Source organism: Gopherus flavomarginatus, chromosome 5, assembly GCF_025201925.1.
Source record: "Gopherus flavomarginatus isolate rGopFla2 chromosome 5, rGopFla2.mat.asm, whole genome shotgun sequence".
Lineage (NCBI taxonomy): Eukaryota > Metazoa > Chordata > Testudines > Testudinidae > Gopherus > Gopherus flavomarginatus.
In genome coordinates this window covers 12,495,118-12,508,167 of record NC_066621.1, presented here as the reverse complement: position 1 = coordinate 12,508,167, position 13,050 = coordinate 12,495,118, and the positions used below count along the sequence as shown (strand labels likewise).

General features: G+C 46.0%; 1 protein-coding gene across 1 annotated transcript in view; it reads right to left on the bottom strand.

The window, feature by feature from the left end:
• The window catches only part of PLXNA2 (plexin A2), a 322,697-nt gene that overhangs the window by 53,856 nt on the left and 255,791 nt on the right, over positions 1-13,050 (bottom strand). The window contains exons 15-17 of the mRNA XM_050957071.1: positions 12,820-12,956; positions 9,466-9,633; positions 5,860-5,953 (exon numbers count right to left, since the gene is read on the bottom strand). Of these exons, the coding sequence (XP_050813028.1) occupies positions 5,860-5,953; positions 9,466-9,633; positions 12,820-12,956 (399 nt within the window). The remainder of the gene's footprint in view (positions 1-5,859; positions 5,954-9,465; positions 9,634-12,819; positions 12,957-13,050) is intronic.

Sequence of the window (13,050 nt, the reverse complement as noted above, 5' to 3'; positions counted from 1 at the left end):
GTCTTTTAAAACCCTTACACCAGAGCTGAATTTGGCCCTTTCAGACTGGAAGATACCTAAGACTCCAAATCTATCCCAGATGAAACAGGCCATTGTCATCAGACTTGTTTAACTGGCCTCTATCTGAAATAGCTGCATTCCTATTCGTAGTGGGGAAGGTGCCCACAGCATAAAAGCTACCATTATGGTTGCTGGCCTGAGCAGAGGGTTTAGGAGGTGAATTTTCTTCTCAGTTTAGAGCTGGTCTTTCCAGGGCAGGCCAGAGACATGTGGCTAGAGGGCCAGGATATGGGAAGCTGAGAAGGTTCCAGAGGGGTACGTATTACACAGGAAGGACCATAGTTCTAACCCACTGGCAATAATGTGAAAGTGTTACCAAAGCTAATCAGTGCAACTCACACACACATATGCACACAGACACATGGAGTTGCAAGGTGTTAATAAAACCTCTTGCAAGCACTCTCTTTTGTGCTGATCTGAACCTGGCTGCAGTCATTGCTTTTAAAAGCATGGTACTCAGTAGCCATGAAAGGGGTTTCAGCTGCATTTGTCTATCTTATGTCTCTCCCTCTGCAACTTGGCGAGTAGGAAAGAGGAGAGCAGACTAGAATTTGCCTTTATGCTGAGCCTGTGAACACCTGGTATCTTTTTAAAGTTTACAATGTAATGAGTTAGGGACTGAGGACCAAATTCAGAGGAGTCTACACTAGCTTAAATGAGTGTGAGTGGGTGTTACTGACATGTCATGGGTGGGTGGAAGTGAAGGGCTGTAGCAGGAAAAACAGACAATAAGAGGCAAAAGTGATGCTTATGGAAGTCAAATTATGTCTGTCTCTCTCTCTCACACACACACAGGTTGAGATAATACAGTGAAGGGGATGTCAGCATTTTCTGAAGGAAAACTTATTTGAAATATTTGCCTATATAAGTTACCATTATGGGCTGAAAGCCGGCTAGGAGATTTTGGAAGGAGCAAGTCGAGGGATAGTCTGCATCCATAGCACCTGAGGCTGTGATGTTATTTGTCCTCACATTTTTTCAGGGCTTTGGAGCAGAGCCAGGAGATGGAGCGTGGAGCAGCTCTGGAGCAGTGGAGCTGCAGGTTTTTGCCTGGAGCTGGAGCGGAGATGGAGCACTGCTCCAAAACTCTGCATTCTATTGAGCCTCGCCAGTACTTGAAGAGGACAGGAATGCCCCAAGGCTCTAAGCAGCTACGTGGGTTCTACAGAATTTTGCAGTCTTCCTTCCAAATCAGTCCTGAATTACCAGCACAGCACTAGGGAGGGTTACAGGAATAATACAAAAAACAGAGTTCTAATCTCTCCTGGTTTCTAATGGCACTAAGTTATAGTTTCTAATGGCACTAAGTTATAGGAACTCTTGTATGCTAGCTAAATCTGACGTGGCTAATTGCATTCTGCCTCTATAAATTCCCTCTGCAGATTCTGATGGATTGGTATTTAGCCAGAATCATTTGCTTAAGCTTGAATCATTAAAGTCTCGTTTTTGGGAGAGTTTGTGTGTCCTCTAAACCAGCACAAGGACACAAGAGTGGAGCTGGAGATAGAGCTTCAAACTGAAAATGGCTTAAGCAACTAAAGAATCACAAACGAGATTGCTAAGTACTTTTTTCTCTTCTGCTGCTCTGTACTTGCCAAACACGCCTTTGAACTGGACCCATAATTAATGTCTGGTCTTGACTACACATTTGTGATCAGAGACAATCTTTTAATACCAAAGGGACAGAAGAATAATCAACTGATACTGAAGGATTCTAGGTAAAATGAAGGTCGACTCCTGCTGGGCTGAGGATGCCCATTGCTCCCCCTTTCTGTACGGGGAAGAGTTTGTTTGGAGGCAGAGCACGGCTTTCTTTGCTAATTTATTTAGAAACCAGGCCCTATAAAGCTTCAGGGGATGTTTATTTTGGCCTCCCTCCACAAACAGAAGATTTAATTCCACTCAGATTTGTGTATTTAGAATTATCTTTGTAATAATAATAATAATAATAATTAAAAAAAAAAGTAGAACTCAGACCTGAGCACAGGGGGAAGGGAAAAGGCATGACTGCTCAGTAATTAACCCTTCCCACGATAGCACTCAACAAGTTCAGTCTTTTTGCAACATGGAAAGAGTATTCTCAGGTTCAACTGGTGATGAATGTTAAAGTGAGCATACATCTCATTACAGCATGCATGGACATGGACACTACCTAGACACTGGCAAACTGAGGTTTGCTTCAGCTCAGCTTCCTTGAGTGGAAAGAGCTAAATTAATATTAAGTGTTATTTCTGCAGCATCAGGAAGGACAGATCACTGGACTGTCTCAAGAGATCTAGATTCAGTTCCCTGCTCTGCCGCAGACCCCCTGTGTGTCCTTGAGAGATTCATCTCATGTACGCTGTGCCTCAGCTCTCCATCTGTAAAATGGGAAGGATACTTCTTCACCTCCCAGGGATCTTGAGATTTAGGTGCAAGTTCGGGAATGTACAGTTTCTTTTAATGGTTCTTGCGGATTGAGAACCACTGCTCTAGTCTTATACCAATTCCACTAATCCCACTTCTATCATTTTAGCAGAGACATTTCCTCCCCAACATGGTGGAATTCAAAAGACTCCTGAACCATTCACAGAACACCTCAGCAAGCTGGGCCTGTTCTCTTTCCTACATCTGCTATTCCTTCCACTATCCCCACAAAATCTGAAACACCTCCCTTCTTAAAATCAATCTATCAAGTCTGACCCGGGAGCTTCTCTGTGCTGAGCAGATCTAAAAAGTCATTTTGCTTCAGAGTGAAAGCAAAACTGTTTCCATGCAGAATAGCTCTTGAAAGTCACTAAATAATAATAATAAACTGGATTTTTACAGCATTCTGGGTGCCTCATTCAGGCTGATAAAACATTCAAATGCACAACAGCTCAAACAGATAAAACAGGACAAGATAAATGATAACCATCATTAGTTAACGTCCAGTCTCTGTGTTTGGCATCATAGCAGCACAAAGGCTGTTACCATGGCTGGGTGACATTATTTGGACAACATTTCTAGCTGCCAGAATAGGCAGAAATATTTTGTTCAACCCAAAACAAAATATTTTCAACTTTTTCAGTTCAGCCAGAGAACTAGAAAAACAGGTATTTGCAAGTGTGACAGCCTGGGACTACTCCTTTGCAGAAGCAAAGTAAGAGATCAATCTGTGCTTCCTTTTGCCAGTTCTTAGGGACGAAAGCTCAGCTCAGTTGCACTCAGGAAGGTCAAGAGAGGATAAAGGGCATCAGCAGCTCAGCCAGACACCAACCTGCATCCGTGTGCAGTAGGCTAAGGGTGAAGGTTTTACCGGTTTTTAAGGCAAAAGAAGGGCATGAAAGGGTCTAGCTAAAGAGCAGCACTGCACATTTGGCACCCGTGCAGTGGCCTGGGTATGCTGCCAGCTGTTCTGCTGAGTGCGCCTGGGAAGAATGCAATTTACATAGTCTGGGCCCAAAGAAAAAAGATTACAGTTCTATTTATTCACTTTTTAACTCGCCATGGTGGTTTATGAAGTGTGGGACAAATGGTTTAAATAGAGCTTATTAGGAGAGAGGCACAAAAATAAGACTGAGGAAACACACACAGCCCCATGCACACAAGTCGCTAAAGAGCCACAGTCCAGCCCACGAAAGGGGTACCTTACTTTCTGCACACCAGCTCCCATCTGTGCATTTCTGTGTCATGCTGCAAAAGTGGGATCAATGTAGCCACTAAAAGCAAGTGCTGTTAGAGACACCTACTCCAGTGGTATAAGCACCCCGTTACCAGCAAGCCTGGTTGTTCTTGAACATCTGGTTGGCGTGACCTGCATGGTGCAGCTCCCTGCTTTCCTTTGTCCCCAGCAGCCTTTTCCCCTTGAACCATCCCATGTGACTGGAATGCAAATCTTTCATTTCATACGATGGAAGGCATCTTAGCAGGGAAGCAGCCTCTCAACTTATCTTGTGACTTGATCATTGCAGCAAGAGGGGAAAAAGCAGCTTGAAAGCTTTTTGTTCAGTGGCGGATTCCCTCCCTTCCCCTCCACCCCCCTCCCGCCCCCTTGTGTGCTTGCTGGGCCCAGAGCTGCTATCATAGGAGCTGTATTTATGGTGCGACAGATACAGAGGGACTACTAAAAAACAACAAACCCCAGGCTGGCAATTTCTCATTGCAAACCTAGCTGTGGGCCTGCACAGAAGGAGCAAGGCAAACTGAGCCTCTGCCGAGCAGCTGGGAATTGATATCTGTTCTGTCTCTCCACTGAAACATGCCTGCAGGGATGAGTCCTGGTGAGCCCCCATGGCTGCTGCCTGCTGGGAAGAAGAAGGGCTCTCAGGCTAGTGTATGGGGATCCTGAGAGCATAGAAAAACTAAGGGCGATTTCAAAAATAAAATGATTTTGCAAGGCCCAGGGGAGGGATTAGACATTGGTCTTGAGGAGATAGACCTAATAGGGCTCTTCCATGTCTATCTTCTGAGACTTCTGGCAGTTCTGTGCTGGCCCAGGGCAGCCCCTGTACCGTACAACCAGCCCTGGGTCACTGCAGAAGTAATTTCCCATTGTCTGTATGTCAAACTCACTCTGTACACTCGGCGCCCTCTCCTGCTGTTGGTTTTTGTGTGTCTTGGATGATATATAGCTGGGCCTCACAATGACACAAGCGCCATGTGTCTCAACGATCCTAGACTCCCTGCTGCTTCCCGTCACTATGGGCCTCCACGGCTTGAAATACTGACTCCTCCTCAGCAGTCTCACCAACAATGCCCATTTGGAGCTGGGCCACCTTGCACCTCATAGGGCCATTCAGCAGCATGGGGCTGAAGGCACCAACTGCAGAATTCCCAGGCCCATTGCTGACCTAGGGAGTAAGCAGTCAGGTGCAAAAAAATCCAAGCCAGGCCATGAAAGACAGCTTCCTCTCTTGAGGAGCTGCTGCTTAGGGGCTATGAGGGTCTGTGCTGGGGGTGTGGCTGTGGCAGCATGCCAGATTTGCATGCATTCAGCCAGCCTGCTGCCCAGATGGGGAATTCTGCTAAAGTGTTAAGTCAGTGCTAGCACTTGGGGTCCCCAGCTGGTAAACACAACAAACACTGGAGGGTAAAGTTGACCTGAGCACAGGCTCCCTCCCCTAATGACAAACGAAAGGCCATATCAATTAATAACCTTTCTGCCCACTCTCTTTATTACAGCAGCACTGAGACAAAGGCTCGATCAGCACTTACGCTTTACAATTCACTGTCTCAGGCATTTCTACCTTCCCTGTGCAAATGAGTTCATTGCTCAGATGCCCCAGTACACAGTATCTCAATCTCTGATCACAGCTCCTTTTAGAAATCCAGTTAAACAAAACAAGCAAACAATTCAGCTGGGACAGTTATAAATGGCAGACGCTTGAAAACACCTAAGAGGCCTTTCGGAGTTTGAGGTGCTTATATTTAATTAGAAAATTAGATTGGATGAGCGTTAACCAAGACGATTCTTCCTGTTACCCAGCATTTATATAGTGCTGCCAATGTACATGGTGTTTCTCAAAAATGGAGGATGGATTGGATTGATTGTGAGTGGTTCTGAAAAGAATTCACAAAGAGTTATATAAAAATGTAAGAGGCACGTATGTTTCAGGTGCTTCCAAATGGGATGAAGCAGCTGTGCCGCTGAATGTATCAGAACAGAAAACACACGGACTGCTGAGCAGGCTGGACTGGTCGAGGCAGAATGCACCTGCGCTGTTGCCTAAGCTACTAACACCACATTGGTTTCAACAGTTACTAAGAGGTAAAGGTGAGGCTACTTATCTCAAGACGGCTACAGGGGAAGCCAACTGCACTTTGATGACATCTACTTACGTTGACAGACTCCTTGCCATTGTACTTCACACGGATCCTGGGCTCCTGAATCACATCCAGGTTGAACCCCATGACTGTCAGAGGCGTGTGTCCGCTATAGAGAAGCATGAACACCAGATTAATGAGGTCTGGCAGGGAGAGCGGCAGCAGCGTATAGCGACTGTGCTCCAACAACATAGAGGCTTGTTGATCTTAGAAAGATATTTTCTGTGGAATCTACGGGAACTAGGTGACACAGTGGATTAATACACTATTGCTGAGCCTCCGGGGAGGGATGTCTCTCAAATTAATTGGATTTTCTGGTCTCGACTGTCCCCCAGTGGAGAGTCACCTCCTACATAACATTTCAAGGCTCGGCACAAACAAAAGCAGCCGGAAGAAAAAATAAACAATTGTGACCAAATAAATAAAGACAATAGATTAGTCACAGTGTTTAACGATTTATACAGTGAGCCTTCTAAGTAACAGGGTGCTGCACGATGAATGGCATGGGCTATGAAGGGATTGTTATTTCTCCCACTTCCAGATCGCAGCCACCTCTGGGGTTGGGCACAGCACAGACACTACATGTTGCAGAGGTTTGGCAGGACAGGGATGACAAATAACCTGTCTGGTTAGTCACATGGGAATGCAGGGAAGCAGAATAGCGTGAGCCAGGTTGGAATATGGCCATGAACCTGGTGCTAATATCTCCAAACTTTTGCAAAAAGCACCATGGGATCTTTTATTGTTTGGTTTTCCTTCTACTTTATTTGCTGGAGAGCACCTCCAGTAGCCCCACACCCCCACCTTTCTAAAGAAAATACCAGCTATGTCTCTTTTAGCATCTCTACCAGTGATTCAAATGAGCCCACAAAACCTCTCTCACTCAAGATACCAACTCACCCTTGATTTCAGGCTGCAGGGAGGACATCACTTTTAACCCACCTTGGTCTTTTTTCAGAGGAGACACATATATCTCCCACTGGCAATTTTTTTTTTTAAATAACTGAATGTGAAATTAATGGTCCTGTTTCATCCCTTGTGCAGATTCCTGGCGTTACACCGAGGATGAATTTGGCCTAGCTTTTTAACACTCCACAAGTCAGAGTGATGCTGCAGCGCCTGCCAGCCTGTCCCTAGCAGTGAATCTTGGATAAACAGTGCATTTTGATTAGCATCAGCTTTTTTTTTTGGTTTCTGCTGTTTTTTGTTTCATTCCAGACTCTCCAGCGCTACAAGAAGGAGACTTTAATGAGCAATTGTGCACTTTGTCAGCAGATGGGAGTGATCTTGGGGCTTTATTTGCTCTCCCAGAATCTCTGCACAGATTGAGACTGCTGTGATTGCCTTGGTAATTACAATTGGTTTAATAACTCTGGACCTGATTTCCTATCTCAGGAAATGTGGATGTTTGGCAATGACTGATTCAGGACCCTGAGTGGGAGACATGCTATTCCAAACAGGCTCTCTTTTGTCCTTACCTGGTATATCCTGAGAGATGAGACTGAAGGCACATCTACACTGCAATGTAAGCCCAGGGTTCAAACTCAGGCTCATGCCTAACCCCCCTTCCATTTACACACACATTGCGCTAACCTAGGAATCGGACCCTTGGTCCCTGGACCCCCAGGGGATGGAGAGTCTGAGTCTGAGTCAAGCTGGGACACAGGGTTCAAGCCTGTTGCTTTGCGGTGTACATGCAATCCCACTTGACTCATGCTGTGGGAGTCCACCAAAAATATCCCACAGTCCCACGGGCTGACTTTCTTTGTCCTCTGGACAGTCAAGTTTTCCTGCACTGAGCCACAAACAAAGGGCTAGAGCATCCACATTTTGGGAGAGCATTAGGAAGTCTGGCTATGGGTGGTTGGACTCAGGCCTGCATAATGCAGTTGTAGATGTTGGTGCCCCAGGTTTGGACCCAAGGTTCCACAGTTCCTAACCTGGGGTTACAAATGAGTATATACGCTCAAGCCCTAGGATAACCTGAGTACTACTAAAACTGGACTTACAATGCAACGTAGACATACCCCAAGGTGTTTCAAAAAGGGTTTTCTGAGCCTCTGGAGCCACCATACAAGGATGCAGCTTCTAACCCTCACCCTGAAGCTGAACATCTCTAACACCCAGTGACTTTCAAGAGAGGGGAGGGTGCTCAGTGCCTTGCAGGATCAAACCCTAAATAGCAACGTCTTCAATACTGACACAGGTAAAATAACCCCTGGGTCACCTGACTCCAGCAGGATGTTGGCAAAGACAGCCAAACAAGCAAAGAGAATTCAAAAAGTATTCTCCCCAGGGGGAAGGTTCTAGGACTCTGAGCCCTGAACCATGTTTTCTAGTAGGTGAGGGACCAGGAAGGTGCATATTGATTTTTAAAGTTAGTGTGGATACCATGGCATGAGAGTTTTCAGTATGATTCCTAAAAGGGATGGAGGGCAAAGCAGGCCAGATGAAGGACAAAACAATGCCAACAGCTGCCTAAAATGCAATCAGAGCAGGTTTGCAAAAGATAAGTTTCCTCCCTTTTATATGGTTTTTTTTTTTTTTTTTTTTTTTTTTGCTGTACATGAGCACATCTAAATTCAGGCAAGCACTAGAGATGGATCCCAATGTTAGGCCTGAATAAAGATATAGCAGACAAAACCAGGTATGCCAACCTGACCAAAGTCAGGCTAACAGAGGTTTGTGGGTAATCCCTAAGTGGAAAACACTGAAAAGCAGCAGCATGTCTCACAAGCGCTGGGAAAAAGTGAGATAAGAGAGAAGCTGCATTTTTGGCATAGTACCAGATGTGCTGTGTTAGGGCAGCTCCTTCGAAGAACTAATAAGAGCCCTAGTTTCCCAGCCTCCTTGTTTTCACTCCCTGGTTTTGTTCTTTGTTTGTTTTTAACTCCCCTACATTTCTAACTTTAGGCATGCATGTATACTAAAGGTGTCTAGTTTCTAGCTGTTAGAAGAAGGGGGTGGGTTGCTCCAGTGGAATAATTTATAACGCGACGAAACTGTCTATATAGGCTTATACTAAGATGTAAAGAGCAGGCTGGTTCTCTCTGGAGACAAGCTGCTCTCTATTGATGCGTGCACTTGTCAATAAAGAGCTTTTAAATCAGACCTTGCTGGTGTTGCCTGTCTCTCTCGCGGTCAAACAACGAACTTTGCCGTCTGGGTTAGAGTCCCTGACACCAACTAGAACACTGGGTTGCAGCTTGTTCAGATTATGGAGTAAATTTGGCGTGGGGATCACCTCCATGGTTGCAAATTTATCCAAACAGCTGGTGTCTGCAGGAATAGGCTGGCAACTGCATGGGGGGTGGGGTAGTTCCTTCTCTACACTTTCTGCTTCCAGGTGAACCAGGACCCTGGTAGGAGAGGCTTCCTGCACAGTATTTCAACATTGCCTGCCTCTGGGTGGAATACGGGGCAGAGGGAATGAAAAATAATGAAATACCTTAAAAAACACTCCCATTTGAGTCCAGGGTGAAGGCCTAGACCTGTTTCCATAGAATGCAACCAGCTTGCATGTCTTTAGTTCTGTTATATCTGGTGAGTTAGCTTCTGTGCCATGCATTCGCTCCCACTGGGGAAGGAGATGTGATAGAAGCTGTAAGAGACTCATGTTACCTGGCTATGCTCCACTCGGGTTCGATGCGCAGCACTCTGGGGTCATCAATGTATTCAAATTCCAGAGTGCTTTCCAACTGCGCCCGGTCCACACTCACAGAGACATGGATGGGGCCCAGGCCATGCGCTGACGGAGCAGACACACACACAATCTCATTCATGGACCTCCTTTGAAAAAGAGAAACCAGAGAGCCGTTAGCCAGAGAGTATCCGTGATACAGGAATGGGAACCCTCTTACGTTTCCATAGTGCCGCTCCTCCAAGGGAAGGCTCTACTACATCCACTGCAATCACGACTTGACCACAAATGCAGCCATTTCTGGGGTGGGATGTGGCAGCTGTTAATAACCCAATAGCAATGTTGCCCACCACTTTAGGACAGGAAGTGAATAATGTGCTTTCCAAGTGGAATCCTGTAGGGAGGCAAGTGCTCCAGACACTGAGAATTCATTAACATCACGGAGGAGCAATGAGAAAGTCAGACTCCCTGAAATTACTCTTTGTGCCAAGCGGTAGCCTCCCACATCCGTCTGTGAACCTGCTGCCTTCTCCTGGGAGTGTGAAAGCAGATGGCTGTTTGGACCTTGAAAAGCAGCCAGTCAACCTGAGATGGGCCGGGCAGAACTAGAAAAATATCACTACTCTCTTTGCAGCTTTGTTATCCTGTCCCCCTTGTGGAACTGGGAATGAACGTCAGGACTTGATGTCTGGTGGTTGGACAGACCAGACCATCTGCTTCTCTAAGAGTCCCAAAGAACTGCTATGTGGGCTGCTTAGCACCATGTTTAAACAACAGAAAGGGATCAGTTAGTGGTTAGAGTAGGGGAATGAGAGTCAGGACACTTTGAGTTCGTCTCTCAACTCTGCTACTGATTCATTCTGTGACATTGGGCAAGTCACTTACCATCTCTGTGTCTCAATTCGTTCATTTCCGAGACGGGTCTAATAACACTTGTGTAGTTCGTAAGTGTACAGTGAAGTTAGTGTTGTCATGAAAGATGCCAGACTGACAGCCCTGGAGATCGAGTTTTATATTTATCCACAGATGGCATTGGTAGTGGTAGGACAAATGTGTGTCTCAACTCTGACCTGGAGAGAGGAGAGGACAAGGCAGGCTCCACTGCCCATTTAGTCCTGGGCCTGACTGCTGGGAATGGCAACAAGGGGAAGGAGACACTTAGTGCCAATCACAACAGAACTACTTGAAAAAAAGACTTTAAATCATTTGGATTAAATTTGGTTTGGAACCTTGTCTCCCACTCTCTCTTCCATCTTCCTTTTAACCCTTTCCTCCCATCTTCTCACTCTTCCAATTTGATCTATTTTAACAAAGAATACGTTCTTCACTGTGGGGGGACTTGCAGGGCCTGTGTGGGGAGTGGTGGGCAACAGCAATAATTCTTTGCCAACTGTCGTTTCGACAACTCGATTCCATGAAAAGGAGCCCTCTTTTCATTCCTTTCCTCCACTCATCTCTCACATTCTGGGAATGGCACTCCAGATAGTCACACAGCCAGCATTGTTCAGACAGCGCTCACTGCTCTTTCAGCTGCCTTTTATCTCCCACATCCCCATGGCCTTGCATTGGTGCAGAGGCTTTAGTATGCTGGAGATCAGAATTCACAGGGCCCTGCTTAGTCCTTCCATGAGATTCAAAGTGACGCATCACTGCTGGCAGAGTCACTCTGAGCTCCCTGTGATCAGTTAATTAGCTTTCTGTGCTATTATTATGTCGTCATGGTGAATCTACCCACTCTTCCAAGAGAAGGGAGAACGGTGGAAGCTGTAATTAGAGGGAATCTCATTAGAAACTGCTTCATCTAATCAGGCCTTCATCTCCCTCACCTCTACAACAATTCGAGTTCATTGCCACAAAACAGGCCAAGGACAACACAGCCCACAGTGTGCCACTGCATGGCAAGATGGTGTAATTTATATACTGCTGTTTGCTGTATTTAAGTTGCTGCTTGTCTGGTGTAATTAGAACATGCAGCTAATTTAAAGCGTGGCAGGATTTTGCAGGTCAGTATCTGCAGGTGGCCTGAAAATAATCATATAGTTAAGGGATTAGAGTATGAGGCTAATTCTGCCCTTGAATGCATACATGCCACTTCCTCCGATTTCAAATGGAGCATGTGCAATCTGGCCCTGTGTTTGGGTAGAAGAGGAACTGATGATAAATAAACGATAATGTTTGGCCTTAGGGAAGAGCTTACTTGCACAGGAGTTTTATACCCCATGAAGTGTGGTGTTCTAGGTAAACAATAGTATTATCCATTATAGAGATGGGGAAACCGAGGCATAGAGAAGGTGACTCTCCCAAGGTCAGGACGAATCAGCAAAACTGGTAACAGATGCCAACAGTCCTGATAAAAAGCTCCATTCTAAACACTCAGCCACAATCTCTCTGATATGTGCTGTCCAATATGGAAAGAGGTAGGTTATTGGACTATACTGCCCCTTGTTCTAATCTGGCCTGGCAGGAAGTAGGATATTGGATTAGAGTTTATATCTAAACTCTATGGGGCAGGGACTGTCCCTTCCTATGTGTGATTGCACAATGGGGCCCTGACCCTGACCAGGCCTTTGGGTGAACAATACGAATAATAATAATAGACAGACCCTTGCTTTCTGCTGGTACAGTTGGGAGGTGCAGCACTGCCCTAGATGGACCCTTGTGCTCCTTCAGTGGGTGCAGAAGGGACACATCCCCACTGCCTTGGAGGAGCCTCTAAGCGGATGGCATTTGGCCTGATTTCATGACCCCAAACCAAACATTTTCCTGAAAGAGCAGATTCTTCCTCCATTGCCCCCTCTCTCACCCTATAATCTTACACACCCTGGGTGGAATATTCAGAAGCACTCAGCGCTGGACTGACTCTTTCTCCAGTGGGGTTAGTCAGGCTAATGCTGATCACTTCTGAAAATCCTACCTGTGCTGTACAAGAGATATGAAGAGCATGTCCTGTTCCAGTGCGTACATATTCCATGTATGCTATGCAGTCATGTATGCAGCGCCTGCTGTCGTCGTATGGAATGTATAGTCTGTTTGGGCGGGATTACAGCTCCTCAGGATGGACTGGCTTGAGGACTATTAAAAGGGATTCTACAATTGCTGTGATGTTTGTTTGGGATTTTTGGAGGGGACATCGTTTTAATATGCAAATCATGTAAGGGAATAACATTAAAATACATTGAATCAACTAATTGCAATGACAGATTCAGCTGCTCTCACAGACAACATGACATAATGGGATTAATGAGAGGACGGGAGTTTGCAGCTGGAATAGTTCAGAAGCTGCACCAGGGTGGGGTGAAGGGATCACAACACAGACACGCTCTGCCTCTTCTTACCCATAGAATTCGCAGGTCTGGTTTCCCAGGAACACAGATATGCTGCTGCCGGCACCCAGGTAGTGGCCACTGATGGTCACCATGGTCCCTCCAGACTCTGGGCCGCGGCTAGGGCTCAGGGAGCTCACTGCTGGATTCTTGAGAAGGAAAGGAAAGAAGGTGGTCACTGCTTTTGTCTGCTGGGATCAAGCCAGGATCAGATCATGCCTGAGGGAATATTGACACACAGCA